General features: G+C 36.0%; 1 protein-coding gene across 5 annotated transcripts in view; it reads right to left on the bottom strand.

Moving 5' to 3' along the window:
* sgcd (sarcoglycan, delta (dystrophin-associated glycoprotein)) overlaps positions 1-18,938 on the bottom strand; it is a 471,077-nt gene that overhangs the window by 220,046 nt on the left and 232,093 nt on the right. The window contains exon 1 of one of the 5 annotated variants that reach the window (XM_026195717.1): positions 9,530-9,858. The exons of 3 other annotated variants lie outside the window; for them this stretch is intronic. Coding sequence is in view for 1 of the 2 variants with exons in the window: in XM_026195715.1 (XP_026051500.1) it covers positions 9,530-9,541 (12 nt within the window). In the remaining variant the exon portion in view is untranslated. Of the gene's footprint in view, positions 1-9,529; positions 9,859-18,938 lie in introns of those variants that run through there. One more of the 5 variants, XM_026195715.1, reaches the window with a different exon arrangement.

Here is an 18,938-nt window from a genome sequence, read left to right as displayed (position 1 = left end):
ACATTTTTATTCCCTTTAGTGCGTTTGTTTCCCCCAGAGAGGAATCCTATTCCTGTTTGTTCGCCAGCATTAATACATTAAAAGATTAGCTGCAAAACTTTTTAGACAAGTATTACTTAAAGCTGATAAAAATGTCTGGTGAAATGTGAAAGTTTGACTAAATCATTGGAATTAAGCTAGAAAAGCCGCACGGACCATTTATCGGATCGGACCAGTGAAAGAAGCTGCTCGAGCGACTCCCGAGCTGAGCTCACACATCAGTCATGCAACAGACAACACACTCCGGGAGAATCGTTTGAATGAACCTGCAATTTTCTGTTATAAAAGTTCAAAACCCAGACGAAAGAAAAGCGCACAGTCGTGAGGCTATCCGCTCTTTCAGCGGAAATTTATACCAGTGCCTCAAATTTACATAACGTTAACATTACTCCTACAACAAACCTTTAAGAGGGGAGCGTAAAACAGAAGCCATATTCGTCTTATCGCACCAGCACTAATTAATTATACAATAATAGCGTTTTAATGGTTTATTCATATTGAATATTGTAATGCATCTACTAGAATACCCTATAATAATTACAGCAGTTAATTTTATGAAGCAAGATTGATTGACATGTTTTTTAAATTTATTGTTTTACAATATAATTTCTGCCTGTTAACTGAAACCTTTCAAGGTAAGTGACCTATTTAAATTAATGATACATAAGTTTTAAATTTTACTTAGACCTATTACTTCCAAAAATTATGAAAAAAAGACAAATGAGGTGAAATAATTGTATTGCCGCATTCCATCCAACAAAGCTTCCTTTCATTTACACTGTACTTTTGTTCCTTCCTACAAGTCCAAATCAGTTAAAGTGTAAAGGGTTGTAAAATGTACTCACAGTCTGTTTCTATAGTGCAAATGATAGTAGATCCCCACAAAGACTAAAAATTTAAACTGTAAGCTTTTTTTTTTTTTCTTCTTCTTCTTCTTTACTTGTGCTTCTTCTGTAATTTTGACATTTAAAGGCCTTCGTGCAGAAATTGTCTTTAAAACCCTTCCTGCCATCTGCATCATACACAAATGGAAAAATGGTGTGCACATCATACACGGAAATGAAGCTTCATTGACATTCAACCTGTAAGTAAAAGCAACACTTAAAATTACAGTTCCCTGTGTAATCAAGTCACCTTTATTTATTTTGTATAAGACACACGTTCAATACAAATAGTTCAAAGAAGATATTAAAAAAAAAAAATAATAAAAAAATCAATGACAGAATTTTAATGTATGGGTGAATTTTCACTTTAACCAATTTAAATTCGATATAGATTTTAACTCATTTAAATTCACTAATTTGTAAAGTGAGTGTATCATTGAAATAGCATCACAATGCATGTTAACTCAACTCAACTTTTAAAAATTATTTTAAGGTTTGCACTAATTAGTGCTGTACTTGAATCATGAGACAAGCCATAATCCACATGTTCTGGTGCTTGGTGACAAGGAAAACTCTTCCCAAGTTGTTATTATTTTAAACGAGGAGGAGATGGAACAGGAGATGATACTACAAGCAGTCGATCTGTGTTTCAAACTTTTCTTTGTACATGACCTACTACCTAAAGCCCTCTGCTCATATTAGAGAGTTTTTGTAACACACAGTATTTAATAGTTTCTTCTGCACACTGTCTCCTCCTTAAAAATTTTGTATTTAGTAATCTGTAAAAAAAAACTTTTTATTTTATTGATCATCAGTAGGTCCAGCAGTATATTTTTGTATTATTATTACTTGATTTTATGATTTATTTTTAGTTTTATTATATGTTATGTTCATTTTATTTGAAAGTCGTAATATTTGCCAAGTGTGGTAACCCATATTCAGAATTGGTGCTCTGCATTTAACCCATCCAAGTGCACAAACACAGCAGTGAGAAGTGAACACACAACTGGAGCAGTGGGCAGCTATAGATCCAGCGCCCGGAGAGCAACTGGGGGTTCAGTGCCTTGCTCAAGGGCACTTCAGCCATGGGTATTGAGGGTGGGAGAGAGCACTGTTCATTCAGTCCCTCCACCTACAACTCCTGCCAGCACAGAGACTCGAACCGGTGACTTGAGTTACAGGTCGAACTCTCTAACCATTAGGCCACAGCTATGAACTGTATTAGCACATTTGTGTTTTGATATGAATATGAATTGACACATTTGTACATCTTGAAAATGTCAGTTGTATTTTTACATGTTCTTGTACATTTAAATAAAATATTTTAAAATATATTTGTAAAAGTGTTACTTGCATATTAAAATAAAATCTGTAAGTTACAACAAAGTAGTTTCAAAATATGGTTGTATTAAGTCATTTTTAATAAAAATGCTGATGTTAATTAATATAAATAATTAACTCAACTGTTGGGTAACTTTTAACCCAACAGGATTTTAACCCAATGGGTTGGGTTGAAATAACCCATAGATGGGAAGGTGCTATACCAACCCATAGTTGGGTTACTTGTTGGTTTTTTTTTAACCCAATATTTTTTAGTGTGTAATAATAGTCCTAAAATATAATAAGAGTCCTACGCTTTTACAGATTCTTAATGTGTTTATTTCTACTACATTTTATCTCTTTCTATTCATCAAACTGCCAGATTAAAGAATAGCTTGACACAAACCATACAGAAGCTGAGACTTCTGGTCCTTTGGCACACCGCCTGTTTTGTTATATTACAAAATCTGCCTGGCAATGCTGCGCGATGCACTGCACTTATCAATTTACGTGACCTACATGTTCACGTAAATTTTAAACCTTAAAATCGAAACATTTATTTAAAACATTTCAAGACATTTTAAGGACTTGTGTGGACCCTGTCAATAAAATATGAAAACAATTGTTTGGCAAATCTTTTTGTTGTGTTTATTAGACACATCTAAGCATTTTTTAAAGGTGTGCCTTTGTAGTTCACTGCCTCATCAAAAAGAACAGAAATGTCAGGCCACTGTTCTGTGAAGTGCTGTTCCACACTGGCTCAGTCACACTGGCTTTATCATGTACCAAAAAGACATGGCACTCCTTTCCATAGATCATTTTATTATTCTTAATAGGCTATGTTTCAAACATTACCCTCTTTTTTCACACCTATACACAAACAATTTCTCAGTATCTCTCTTTTTACAAAGGTGTTACTTGAAGTTCAGTGAATGTATACATTTTTAAATGGTTTCTAAACAAATGTCCTTTGTAAATTTGGCCCAAAGTAATCTGTGATCAACAGTATAGGTTACTATGTTTATCTGTTTATTTATTATAGTCAAAATAATCCAGCAATAATGTTTTTTAGGCTAATTTATGCCAGATATCCAGGAATTATTAGCCGTATTTCCACTGTCTGGCCATGTACGAGCGAGGGCTATAATCAGCCCAAATTAGTGATTTGAGTGCGATCCCGGAGTAGATTGAAAGGCTATAGTTTGAAAGACGGAGGGGAGCACAGAATAAAATACCCGGCCGGGCCTTAATATCCTCAGACCGAGAGTTTCTATAATCAAACGGCGCAACCTGATATTTATCTTTATTTCTCAAAGAATAAAATGCGTGCTGATCCACATCAACTCCACTGCGATCGGCCACTTTAAACCTCTTCAATTAGGCTTAGTCCAAAAGAGCGCACATTTAGAAAAATCTTGATAAATTCTCATAAGTTCACGTCTCATTGCTTTACAGAGAATTATCATTTATATAAATTTGTTCACTAAATTATTTGAGCGTCGGTGCTCTCTCCACTGCAATCACAATAGGAATAGGCATACATCACAATGAAAAAGAAAAAAGAAAGAAAAAAAAAACATTTCGGCCTATTTATTTAGCTGTGACATTTATATACAACATTTTACAAGTTACTGAGTAACTTTTATAGATATGATACATTGTTTTTGCTCAGTCTCCGAGCAACACGCTTTTTGATCCTCAAAATATCTGCATTTTTGACAGAATCAGAATCAGACGAGTAAATGATTCAAGTAGGCTAAGATTAGGATTTTTGAAATGCTCGTTTGAATAAAGGATTCAACTCTCTCATTAAAGATAGAGACTTAGTGCCACCTAATGGCGGTATTAGTTTCATAGTTAAAAAGAAGTTTCCTTTTTTTCAATCATTTCATATTTCAACATATTTTTTTTTACATTAATAAGAAATCTCTTAACATAATTTATGCAATCATAATTTGCTGTGTAAATCCACATGCCACGTCTAAGTGTCAGCCTGTGTCAATTCAAAATTTGATTTTATTGATACAGACTTTCTTTTATTTGGGCATAATAGCCATACACCGTGTCTTTGCATCCTGATTTAATTCGTTGATTAAATTTAAGAATCTGACATAAGAGGACAGATAGCTATGGAAATATATATATATATATATATATATATATATATATATATATATATATATATATATATATATATATATATATAATTTTTTTTTTTTTTTTTTTTTTTTTTACAGTTTTCTTTTTCTCTTGGTTTTGATCTTCTCTCAACTGAGTGAGCACATCCTTAATTATATTGTATTATAATGACAACGTAATATTAGCCCACCGCTATACTATAAGCATGTTGCATATTACTTGTTCTAGGAACCTCAAAGCATATTTAAATTTTTGTGTCATTTGGGCTACTCCATCATGATGTTTGTAGAGTAAGTAGGGCCCAAACATAAACTCAAGCCCCTACACCCCCTAGGTCAAGACATTTTCCATTGTACTTACTGACATACACCTCTGCAGCAGACACCCAACTCTACAAATTCATTTATAGATTTAAAACCCAGTCCTGAACCTGGAGAACCATGTTCTGCAGAGTTCAGCTCCAACACACTTGCTTGGACATTGCTACTGATCCTGAAGACTTTGGTTAGCTTAGGTGTGTTTATTCGGGATAGCTAAACTTTGCAGGACACTGGCCATCCAGGAGCAGGACTGAGAGTCCTGACATTAGCTCTTTACATTCAGTGCATGTGATTTATCAACACCTAGTACATCTTAAAATATACAGCTCTAGAAAAATAAAAGTTCCAGATGGACAAACATTAAATGCATAAACCAGTGTGAATAAACTATATCTTAAAATAAATTTGGAGGTAGGTTGAAAAAGCCTGAATGGGAAGTTTTAAGTAGTTGTAGAGCTTGGAGTATGAAGTTTTATTCTTGTACACAGATATGGCATATTAATGTCAGTACACATGGAATTCATGTATTTATTTGTCATTTAAACTATTGTTAACAGAAATTCTGTCACCCCCTCTAGTGGACATTAAGTGTTAAGGCCTTCATTGCTCAGATAACAAAAGTCACTAGGATTTTTTGGGAAGGTAAATCTGACCAGTTACAGCAACGAGTCAGACGAGTCTGAAGATCTGAGCTGAATTTGGTGAAACATTAATAGTTTTAGTTGGTGTCAATTACTCTCATAATAAATAATAATAATCTTAACTAGTGGTGGGCATAGATACATTTTTTAATCTAGATTAATCTCACTGTGATCTTGAAATTAATCTAGATTAATCTAGATTAAAATGGCCCATTCAGAATATGGGTGTTACCCAAATAAAATTGACAATCAGTAAGTCTTTGAGAAGGGGTTTATCAAGCTAGGTGGTGCATTAGAAAAGGGGCTCATCTCCTGTTTCCAAAATGCATCACAAAGTGCTTGAAACTAATTCCACATTGCACAAGGTGCAAACAACCTTAGGCCTGTTTCACACATACTAGGGGACTAGGGGGAGTTGTGGCCTAATGTTTAGAGAGTTGGACTCACAATCGAAGGGGTTGTGAGTTCAAGTCTTGGGCCAGCAGGAATTGTGGGTGGGGGGAGTGCATGTACAGTTCTCTCTCCAACTTCAATACCATGACTTTGGTGCCCTTGAGCAAGGCATCGAACCCCCAACTGCTCCCTGGGCGCCGCAGCATAAATGGCTGCCCACTGCTCCGGGTGTGTGTTCACAGTGTGTGTGTGTTCACTGCTTTGTGTGTGTGCACTTCGGATGGGTTAAATGCAGAGCACGAATTCTGAGTATGGGTCACCATACTTGGCTGAATGTCACGTCACTTTCACTTTCATACTCCGTCTGCGGTGCGTATGTGTTGCATATTGTTGTGCGAAAACCACAAACAATCAAGAATGCATGATTATATGGTGTCATGGCTTTGCAATCAATAAATGTCATTATAATGGAAGTCAATGGGGCAAAAACAGCCACCAACAACAAATTAGGGAGAAAAATTTAAACTCTAATGCTGCACAAAAACTAAAAATGCATCAAAGCCAATGTTGCTACTAATCTTTGACATGCCCACCTCTGTTATAAAAAAAAAATAATAATTTAAAAAAATCCAGCCACAATTACTTTTATATTTAAAATAAGTCATTTTGTGTGTTTTTTTCCCCCCAAATCAGTGACATAATTTATGAACTTGGCAATTAAAGAGTTAAAATCTTGAAAATTTAAAAAAAAAAAAACATTTGTTAGTTTTGATCAGGACTGAAGTTGATTAACAGATTTGTGCAAAAAAAAAAAAAAAAAGAAAAAAAATTATGAATCTGATTTTTACAGCAGTTTAATTGATTGGATGTATTCATCATAACAAAAGGGTAGTGAATTTGAACAATGCACAAGGGCTTTCTCAAGCCCAAGAAGACTAAGAAGAGAAAGTTAATTCAAATTTGTATGTAATAAAACTAATATTACTAATTTATTTCATAAAATTAACTATATTTCCACAATTAATTATTAATGTCACACACACATACCTAGTGCCTTCAGACTTAAAAGACGAGAGTAATAAATGTTACAGACATATTATCATGGAACTGTTCAGTCTATTATTGATTTTTTTCCCACTTCACTTTTATCCAAGGAGACAGAACTATTTGCACTGTATTATCAATGGGACAATATTCACACAATACTGTAACCTAGAAATAATTTAAAGAGGTCACTTGCAAGTCACAGGAGGATGAATTATGTGTCCAGCAACATCTGATTCAAATATTATTCTAATTAACAGTAAGGGTAGTTTCAGACATTACAGTTCCGCACTCATAGTGACTCTTATTCTGCCTGAAAGAATGAAAAGGCCGTACTGAAGGTGGAGCGATTCGACCAATCAGATGAAAGCAGCATTTCAGCTCCGCCCACAAGTGCGAATGAAATATTGAAGCCATACTGATTTGTAAACCCCAAACGACAAAATGAGAAATCGAGCCAAAAACTCATTTTCCGTTTGTTAAACTAAATGGAATAATGAATAAACTAGACATTTTTCCATTCCTCGTTATTGAATTCATGTTCTCTCACTTGAATCCTCTGTCGTCTTTATTTATTTTAATTGAAAACGGAAATTGGAATGGACGGAAGATACCCTGATTTACCTGGACCCTATCTCTCTCTACAAACAATGAAGCAATTTTGCCCCCATGTTGTTGAGAAATATAATGTAGCGATTGAGTATCGATTAATAAAAGTTGTGTGGCAGCACTGACAAGTTTATGAGCTTCTGAATATTACTTTTTGCACTGCGCGATCTCTGATCTCTGTGTGTGAGTGGTGTGTGTGTGTGTGTGTGTGTGTGTGTGTGTGTGTGTGCGTGCACATCAATTAAAGCAGCGCATTAACAGTGATTAAACTGAACTGTTTTAATGCATTGGCCTTGTCACACACAAACAGGGGGGGCACAGTGGTTAACCAGAAAAATTAAAAATGGAACGTCATGCCGAAAAGGTTGCCGACCCCTGCTCTAAATAATAATACTTTGATACACCAATCGGTCTGTGCAGCGGCACTTCAAAGCCAATGCATATAGCCAGTGGTTCAACGCGCCAAATAGTTCACCAAATAGTTCAAAATGTGGATTAAGAAATTAAATGCTGCTCTGGGTTGCTCGTAGATGAACAGTTCTGATTTGTCTTTATATTTTGGTTGGCAAAATTGAGCAAAACAGACCTTTACTGGTTTATTTATTGGCTGATTTATTTTGATCCTTAGCTGGTCATGTGCTGGTCTTAGGCTTGCCAGACCAGTTTAGGACTAGTTTAGGACCAGCACATGACCAGCTAAAGACCAGCATAAACCAGCAAAGGACCAGCATAAATCAGCTCAAACCAGCATCCCAGCATCAAAAAATAACTGAACAGCATATTCTGATTTTTTTTTTAACAGTGTTCTGGTTAAACAATTTTTTTTGTTTATTTTTAGCTAATGTTTTCATATGGTGGTCTGTTCTTGAAAGCTTTCCTAAAAATATATCCTATTCCTTAAATAAGAAATATCCCAATATATCGCCTTGCTTACAGTATCTCAATGTATCACAATATATTTTTTCTCATCCACTGTATCGTGATATGTATCGTATCGCAAGATTCTTGCTGATACACAGCCCTAATGTTTAGTTAGTTAATTACATTAGCTGTAACAAGCACATTATCTCATATTTCTAGATTTCTGTATATGTATTAAGTAAAGTATAGTAAAAAAAAAAAAATATATATATATACATATATACATTTATATATATATATTTATATATATATATATATATTAACATTATATAATGTTTGTTAAATATATATTAATGAAAGTTATTATAAAGTGTTACCATAAAGTCTATAGCAATCTGCAATTGGGCTTCCACATTTTGCTTGTTTTTATACCGCAGAGCTCATGGGAATTTGAAAAAGCTTTCAGAGGCTGATCTCAGCCCATTTCAAACTCTCAGTGGCCTGTGATCATGACTGAGGTGGGGAAAGCTGTTTTTGAGTCGGACACTACAGGGCAGACAGTAACCAAACGTCCCATAACCTTCCCAGCTGCTTCCTTCACTCTCTAGCCAAAGTCCCACCCCCTCCTTTCTTCTTTATCTGCCCTTTTCACTCCAACCTGGCACCATCAGAGATAATTGTAACAAACACCTTTCTTACTGTATCCTTTCAAAAGAGGAGTGTGAGCATGAAAAAGCACCATGAACTTTGTCTGTAACGCTGCAATCTTTCCACAGTAAACCCCGTTGTTACTTATTTATAGTAGCATGTTTCCCAGAGGGCAAAAGTAATTGAAACCAAATGTGTGGAGGCAGTGGGATTGGGAAATAGAGCAGCGGTAGCAGCTGCACAGGAGAAAAGAGAAGGAGATATAACGGGAGGTACAGGGAAAACCCTTTGTCTACTGTTGGGACACAAACTTTTTACCTTCCAGTTAATATAAGACTTTTTTTCGAGAGCACAACACACTGACAGAATGAACCAATACAATGGAACTGAAAGGAAAGGAGAGTAAATAACTCTTTCTCTACCTCTCCTTTCCTTTCAGTTCCACAGTAGTGGTAAAATAACCCTGCAACCCTAACTAGTCTAGCGCAGACAGAAAAATTCCTTTAAAAAACAAAAAAACAAAATGAAGTAGCAGTCCACATTAGGCAAAGCCATGTCTTTCTGCTGCCAGGAAGTCACATGCGTTTCCTCACACAAAGCATAAGTCAGAAACAATGAAATAAAAACTTACCATCCTGACCATGGCTCTCAACCTGAAGTTCAATCTAATGCACTCAGGGTGTGACAGGCAGATAAAAGTAGACCGTGACGCCCTATAAAAATGGCATGAGGCCTATTTTCTCTCTCTCGCTCTCTTTCTTTCTTTTTCCAACTGACTCTAGGCAGTTACAATCCCCCCTTCCGACACTGTCAGCTTTTCCGCAAGCAGGAATTTCCTGGACTTTCAGACCGGGATCTGCAGCAGACCAAAAACCATGGCGAACAGTGTCTGACTCTTGCAACGCTCTCCTACTGTCTGCCTTAGTAACTGCCCCCTGGTTTCTGGCCAGATATAGTGCTAGGAGACACATGGGGGAAGTTAAGGGATAGGTTAGGGTTGATATGTGAGGGGGATTTTTTTAGCACAACCCCTCACCCTGCATGCGTGTGTTCCAGCATGCAGTCATGGGAATTGGAAATGCACATTAACTTTTCTACTTGATGTTTATGCCTGGCTGACTATGAGGGATAAAACTGCCACAAAGCCTTTTCTATACAGCATTTTCTGCAAGCATGAAGTCATTAGACTGATGAATAATAATAATCATTGTTTAGGTCACTTCCTTTAACTGGTTAGTTCAGCATTAGCAGGACATACCATGGAGAGTGTAAAAACAATGGGTCTCACTCACTAAATATGCGTAGGCACAGATTTTTGCGTGAAATGTGCATACGGACGTTTCCACGAATCATGATTCATCAAAAACTTTCGTACTAAAATTTATTCTAAATGTACGAAAAGATTCAAGAACAACTTATACCACACGTACGCAATAATCATGTACAAACTGGGGCCTTATAAGCATGTGTTAAGAACCTTATATAATTAGATTTTATTGATAAATTATAATTACAGTTCCAATTATATATATATATATATATATATATATATATATATATATAATATTAGAGGTCCAAACAATAATCAGCTGATCTATCCTTATATAAACGGTGATTAATGTGTCTCATCTTGTTTTTAGAGGCATGGCACACTTGGTACTGCTTGAAGACATCGCGGCGCGTGCTAAGGAGAGAGCGCGTCTTTAGAGAGCGCACAGATATGTTCGCGGAGAGTGACGAATGGCTGTTCAGTCGCTTTAGGTTGCCCAGAGAAGTCCTCATTGATTTATGCAACTCACTGGAACCACACTAAGCCACATCACCAACCACTCTCACCACCTTATCTCCAAGCCTGTGTTATAACCCATGCTTCCTTTTTACCTGTGCCCGTTATGCCAGTGGATACACTTTTAAATAACAAATAATTCTTCCTGGCTTCCACCTCCGACAGCAAAACCTCACGTTCATTATCGTTAGAGTTATTTTTCTTTGTCTTTTGTTTCGGTGCCATAATTGTCTTTCTCTGTACAAGTGCCTCGTTGTGGAAAGCCCTTATATGGAGCTGGTTTGGGTGTGAATTATGCTAATTACTGACCTCGTGCACAAGGGCGCTCATTTAGAAGGCTCCAAATTCACTAACAGAAGAACGAGTTTAAGAACAAGCTCATGTGCATACGCACGTGTTGTGAATTAGGCGGAAAGTTCTTGTGAGAAGTTCAAATGTGCGTATAAATAAGAAAATTGTACACAAAAATTAGTGAATGAGACCCAATGTTCGTAAGACCACATGTACAATCAATACATGGAATCCCAGGACGATTAATCAGCACATACAATGCTAATGCTGGTGGTGTGCTGGACTATGGTGTGAAGGTAAAAAACATTAACATAAATATATTCATATACTGTGTTTTACCTTGCTGCAGTCACAAATAATTGTGTTTGGGGTGTTTAGACTTTAATTTATTTAGGCAATTGTTTGCTTCATACTCTTTGACAAGGGTTCGAAAACAACCAATTAGTGTCAGAATACCAAATCAGGCTTTAGAGGCACCTTTTCCATTTAACTTTGCTGAATAATGTTGTTGTCGGGTTTTATAAATTCACCATCAAATCTTCTACATGGTGTTGTTTTGCAAAAGGGGTATATATACTATTGTAAACATACTATAAACCCAACCGTTTTTACAAAATTAATTAAATTAGATGAAATAGAATTGAGTGCAGATGTTTACATGTTTGGCTGTAAAAAGCTGTAAAAAGCACTGTACTTTATACAGTAGCTGCTATTTTCCATAAGAGATTTTAGGAGGAGTTTTGATATTCAACTATTATTAAGTAGCCTAAATACAACTCCAACGTGGTATATTTTATCCACTACACAATACGTAAACCTGCTGAATGACTGCCAAAAATAGTACTGGCACTCTACTCCCCCCAAAAAACTGCTTTCAATACCAGGAAGCCAGTTGGTTCTTTGAGGGGCAGAGCCAAATTTTTCAAGTAACTAGTATAGTAGCACATAACTTTTTTAATTTACAAGAAAGTATCTGAGTTACTTTTTCAAAAAAGCAATGTCAATTACTTTGTTTTACCATTTATTGACTGAAATCGACATTTTGCTGAGGAGCTTTTCTTGTCCTGCAACCTAATGTAGGGACGCGAATTTACTTTTCCCTCAGCCTGAGGTTTATTCACTACACTTTTTAGTGTGAAAGGGCTTTTACATTTGCTCTGAATAGAACTTCTTATATTAAAAACAATCAAGCCCTGCTCATATTTAAAAAGTAATGTGAATGTAAAGCAAAAGTAATATAATGCATTACTGTTCATAAAAAAAAACGTAATAAGTTACTTTTTAGGGAGTGATACAATATTGCAATGCATTACTTTTAAAAGTAACTTTCCCCAAGACTGATAATTATACATCATTTTATGTGTGTAACATGACTTTGAGCCTATCAATCAACATTAGCGTGCCACCCACAGGATAACGCAAGGACATCTCTGCTATAATTTTGTCCCCATGTGTTCAGAGATTAGAATATAAAGCTTACAAAATGTTTCAATTATTAGCGATACGAGCCAGAATCTGCCCCGCCAAAATTTATGGTAAGGAACTGTTACTAGATTCTACAATTTCAAAATCACTTTAGCCTGTGCTAAACCAGGGTATCTACAACCCATGGCACACGTCCCAACTGTGGCACGCAGAGGGATAATCGCTGGCACGAAAACTGCATACTGACATACATTTTGAGGTAATAACTTCTCATAGTCACACATCCTGTTGGGAAGTATAAATACAATTAAAGTGTGAAAATTAAGTTGAGTTAACATTACACATACTGCAGCATGCGTGACGATCACTAAATGAGGACAGAAACACATTAACAACATCTCCAGAACTGAAAAAAATCATAAGGCTTCTTTAAGAAAAAAATTAAATAAATTAAGTTTGTTTTATGCATTCAAATAATTACACATGCTAAAACACAGAATTTGGTAACAATTAAAAAAATATGGTGAGAAAAAATAAAACATTTAAAAAGGCAATGAACCAAAACCAAAAAAAAAAAAAAAATTATGTTTATGTGCAAATAATTAGAATTAATTAGACTTTATTCATTTATTTTATTTAATAAAATTATAAAATAAAAATAAAATAAAAATTTAATTTAACAATTAAAAAGGAGTGGAGATAAAAAAAAAATAACAGAATACAGAAAAAAAAATAATGGAATTTGGAAAAAATAAAAACAGATTTCATAGGGCCCTATTAGAGTGTGGTCATTTCAACATTTACTATTAATATTATTATTAATTTTATTATTATTACTACTCCTAGTATGGTTCACTAAAGTTTTTTTTTCAATAAAGCACTATTTTAGTTTTTGTTCAGTATCCATTTTAAAAACTATCAGTTAATTAATCGGTATCGGCCAGTGTGGTCCAACTTAGCTATTGGTATCGTCACAATCTACTCAGTCCACCTCTAGTTTTAATCCTTAGGTTGAGTACATGATAAATAATTAAAAGTTCTCTCTTCTTTTCAGTCTCCTAATTTTGCCATATCTCTCATGACTTTAATACTCAAGGTTTACCAAAACTATACTTTCTAAATTGCTATCTTCAAAATTAATACATCACTTCAATATCTTTATAGAAAAATCCTAATACTGAACATGAATCATGTTTTTCCCTTTAAGAAATTAACACTTTTATTAGGCTATAGCAAAAGTACAGTAAGCATGTTTTTTTTTTTTTTTTTTTTACAATTATTTAATTTTTTTTATTTATTTTTACAAAAAATTCCATGGTTACACTATGGTTAGTGAAGCAAACACCATGCTTAATTTGTGGTTAACATGGTTTAACAATAGTAACCAATGTCTTTATATTTATAGTAAAAATCTTCATTAATTTCGTAAGGGTTGTGTTGTTGTCTATCTTAGCTCCCCCTAAACCTATTATGACATTTACATTTTTTCATTTAGCTGATGCTTTTATCCAAAGCGACTTACAATTGCTATATATGTCAGAGGTCACACGCCTCTGGAGCAACTGGGGTAAAGTGTCTTGCTCAGGGACACATTGGTGTCTCACAGTGGATTCAAACCTGGGTCTCTCACATCAATGGAATGCAACTTATCCACTGCGCCAACATCACCCTTATGAAATATAATTATTTGTCTGCTAAATTACTACTGTAACATTAGATAATAATGATTAGAGCTGTAATTAGGCCTTAAAAGTCGTGGCCTAATGGTTAGAGGGTTGGACCTAATGGTTAGAGGGTTGTGGGTTCTAGTCTCGGGCCGGACGGAATTGTGGGTGGGGGGAGTGCATGTACAGTTCTCTCTCCACCTTCAATACCACGAGTAGGTGCCCTTGAGCAAGGCATCGAACCCCCAACTGCTCCCCGGGCGCCGCAGCATAAATGGCTGCCCACTGCTCCGGGTGTGTGCTCACAGTGTGTGTGTGTGTGTGTGTGTTCACTGCTCTGTGTGTGTGCATTTCGGATGGGTTAAATGCAGAGCACAAATTCTGAGTATGGGTGACCATACTTGGCTGAATGTCACTTCACTTTCACTTTCACTTTCACTTAAAAGTTAATTAGTTAATTAGGCCCGACAGGACCCGAGCCCGACAGATTTCGACCTGAGCCTGACAAGTACATTTTGATTGACACCTTTTTAAAAGCCCCTATGTAATAGGCAACTTGGAAATTGGACCAAAGAAATAAAATAAGTCCTCTTTAACATCGTAACATCTCAGCACTTTAAATAAGCCTAGCCATAGGCTCATTTATCCTATAAATAGGCCAACGCACCAATAAAAATGAGTCTTTTAACAAATTAAATTAAGATAAATTCTAAATTAAGATGGGTATTTGGCAATAATGAAATTACCATAAAAGCTCCGCCAGATTTGCCTTGCCTAGCAGCTGAAATTTAATAAAACAATAATGCCAACATTAGCCTATATACTCTGTCTACATTATGCATTTAAGACTCAATTAATATTTAGTTATAATTTGAAAAACCTTTACTCCCCAAGATTAGCCTATGCCTACATCTTTCTGTGGAGGAAAATATTAACTCCACTGTAGATGGCTTCCGCACGTTCTTGCACTCACTGGCTCATTATTCTCGTTATAAACATGGTCAAAACTTTTCCACACCTCAGGCTTTGCTCTATTTGCTGGTTCAACCAAAACGTAATCGCCAGAGGCAAGCCTCTGTTTCACCTATTCAGCATACATTTTCACATCTTACTTGGATCTTAGTTCTGCTTTTGACACTATTGACCACAACATTTTCTTGAATAGACTAAAAAACTTAGCTGACATTAATGGAAATGCAAAAGCATGGTTCAAATCATACTTATCTAACCACCATCAATTTGTTGCAGTGAATGAAGAGGTATCATATCGATCACAAGTGCGAAAGGGAGTACCTCAAGGCTCAGTACTAGGGCCATTACTTTTCACACTTTACATGTTACACTTGGAAGATATCATCAGGAAGCACGTTGTAAGCTTTCACTGTTATGCTGATGATACTAAGCTCTGTATTTATTCACGGCCCAGAAAAACATATAAATTTAAAAAAATTAACAGAATGCATAATTCTTTTAAAAACCTGGAAGAGGAGTAATTTCTTATAGTTAAATTCTGAAAAAAAGGGGGTAAATTATAGGACCTAAAAACTCTGCATGTAATAACCTAGAAAACTGTCCAAGACTTGATGGCTGCTCTGTCAATTCTTCGTCATCAGTTAGGAACCTATGTGTGCTATTTGATAGCAATCTTTCCCTTGAAAGCCACATTCCTAACATTTGTAAAACTGCATTTATCCATCTCAAAAATATATCTAAATGATGACCTATGCTCTCAATGTCAAATGCAGAGATGTAAATTAATGCATTCATGACCTTAAGTTTATATTATTTTAAAGCTTCTTTTGGTGGTTATTCTGCATGCTTAATAAACAAACTCCAGCTAGTCCAAAATGCAGCAGCTAGAGTTCTTACTAGAACCAGGAATTATGACCATACTGCCGGTTCTGTCAACACTTTACTGGCTCCCTATCAAAAATTATATAGATTTTAAAATCTTGCTTATTACTTATAAAGCCCTAAATGGTTTAGCACCTCAGTATTTGAGTGAGCACTTGTTGCACTATAGTCCTCCATGTCCCTGAATGTTAGCAGAGACCAGGACAACTAGAAGAGCCCCAGAGACAGAGTCATAGTCAAGTCCTTTTCTCCTAGACAGCCACTGGAAACAGATGATTCTTCTGCACAATCTGACTTTGCTGCAGCCTGGAACTGAACTGCTGTTTTTTCTGACCAGATAAGAACTTGCCCCCTGACTGAGCCTGGTTTCTCCCAAGGTTTTTTTCTCCATTCTGTCACTGATGGAGTTTTGATTCCTTGCCCCTGTCACCTCTGGCTAACTTATTTTGAGGACACTTAATTTCCAGCAACATCGTCAACTTGATTGCACAGATACTACAAACCTGATTCCAAAAAAGTTGTGACACGGTACAAATTGTGAGTAAAAAAGGAATGGATTAATTTACAAATCTCATAAACATATTTTATTCACAATAGAATAGATAACATATCACATGTTTAAAGTGAGACATTTTGAAATGTCATGCCAAATATTGGATCATGTTGGATTTCATGAGAGCTACACATTCCCAAAAAATTGGGACAAGTAGCAACCTCCTGGAAAAGCGATTGGGCTAGTTTTGGACTGGTGTTGAGAAGCAACTGGGCAGGATTTGTTTTGAAAACCTGGCAACCCTGATCTGAATGCACGTGCTGGAGACATACTTTTAATCACAGAAGCTCCTTAACTGACGAGATGGGCATGAAAATCGCATTCGATTTTGTGCACAGCCCTACTGAAAGGTATATCCAAGTTCTAGAACAACATATGCTCCCATCCAGACGTCGTCTCTTTCAGGGAAGACCTTGCATTTTCCATTTTCCTATTCCTAAACTTGAGCAACTTGTCTCCTAGCTCCCCAGACGTTTGCAGACTGTTATAAAAAGAAGAGGAGATGCTACACAGTGGTACACATGGCCTTGTCCCAACTTTTTTGAGATGTGTTAATGCCATGAAATTTAAAATCAACTTATTTTCCCCTTAAAATAATACATTTTCTCAGTTTAAACATTTTATATGTCATCTATGTTGTATTCTGAATTAAATATAGAAAATTGTTAAAAGCACTATATAAATAAAGGTGATTCGACTTGACTTGACTTTACTGGGGATGCTCGCAGGACCGTTTTGAAAACCACTGATCTAGGCAATATCTGTCTAGACAGGCCAGTGCACACTACCCCTTCTAACCTAAAAAGTTGCCCCATGTATCATCATCTTTATTGTATTTTTGCTGAGCAGTCATTTGGGTGGCTCATCAATGTACTAGATTTCTCTAAAAATAAAATAAAAATATTAATTATTAATTCTTAAAAAAAAAAAGTAGGCTTGATGTATTCATTATTATTATTATTATTATTATGGGGAGAAAAATGTATTGAATATGGAAGTGTAGTAGTTCTTCAATTGCGATATTAGCATGTCTACCTTCAAACAGTCTTAACCCTTGTATGAATCATAATTTATCTAAAAGTCCTGTCTGGATGAATTTTATACCTTAAGACAACAGATGCTGTTAGGACCACCTGCTGAAAATCTTGCAATCTATAATATGTTCCTGATGAATTCTGTTCTTTTGTTATTCTGATGAGATGGATCATTTGGTCCACATCTTTATAGACACAGTTACATAATATATTTCACAGAATGATCAACTGAATGTCAACCAAATAGGCTTCAGAAGTGGCCATTGAACCGAGACTGCTTTACTGTGGGTCAGTATAGCCCTGCAGATAGCAAAAGCTGATTCCAAATCATCAGTCCTCATTCTGCTGGATCTATCTGCCACTTCTGCCACTGTGAATCATCAGATTTTCCTGTCTATAATCAGTAGAATTGTACTCCACTGATTTGAATATCATCTCACAGGTAGGTCTTTCAGGGTTTCATGGGGAGGAGAAGTATCCAAAGAACATCAACTGGTCACTGGGGTTCCTCAGGGATCAGTTCTTGGACCCCTCTTCTTCCTAATATACACAAAACTGGGATCCATTATACAAGCACATGGTTTCTACCATTGCTATGTCAATGACACATTCATCACATTCATCAGACAATCCAAAAGTAACTGCATTGATATCAGGCTTCCTAGCAAACATCTCGGCATGGATAAAGGAACGTCACCTGCAGCTCAACCTGGCAAGACTGAGCTACCCTGACAATCCAACTCTACACCATGATTTCAGCATCCAGCAAGGTTCATCAACAATTATTCTTTGGTGACCAGCTGACCTTCAAGGACCATATTGCAATTTGATCATGCAGGTTTGCATTGCACAACATCAGGATGATCAGGCCATTCCAAACAGTGCATTCTGCACAACTTTTTGTCCAGGCCCTAGCTATTTCTAGGCTGGACTACTGCAATGCTTTTCTGACTGAACTTCCATCATGCGCAATCAAACCTTGACAAATGATTCAGAATGTAGCAGCATGACTGGTATTCAACAAGCCACAGGCTCAGCACCCTCCTACTTCCACTCTCTTTTTTAAATCTACATCCACTCCAGAAACCTGAGATCTGTAAGTAAACGATGCCTTGTGGTACCATCACAGAGAGGTATTTTCATTCACCTTTCCTGGCTGGTCAAATGATCTTCCCATACCCGCATTAATTAGCAGAACACCCAACATTTTATCTGATAGCAAAACTAATTTAATCCCATTTGACATAAAAGCTGGGACATGAACCACACCTGCATTAAATCTCCTACATGTGGTAGACAAAAGACATTTATTAAAACTTGTTTTCAAATTGTAAATAGATTGAAAACATAAAGCAAGCAAAGAGCACTCCCTTTAATATAATCACTACAGCTGTCAATCAGTGGCTGCATAACTGGCTACACTGCTCAGCATG

The sequence above is a fragment of the Carassius auratus genome, chromosome 21 (assembly GCF_003368295.1).
Source record: "Carassius auratus strain Wakin chromosome 21, ASM336829v1, whole genome shotgun sequence".
Lineage (NCBI taxonomy): Eukaryota > Metazoa > Chordata > Actinopteri > Cypriniformes > Cyprinidae > Carassius > Carassius auratus.
This window is presented reverse-complemented; position numbering and strand designations above follow the sequence as displayed.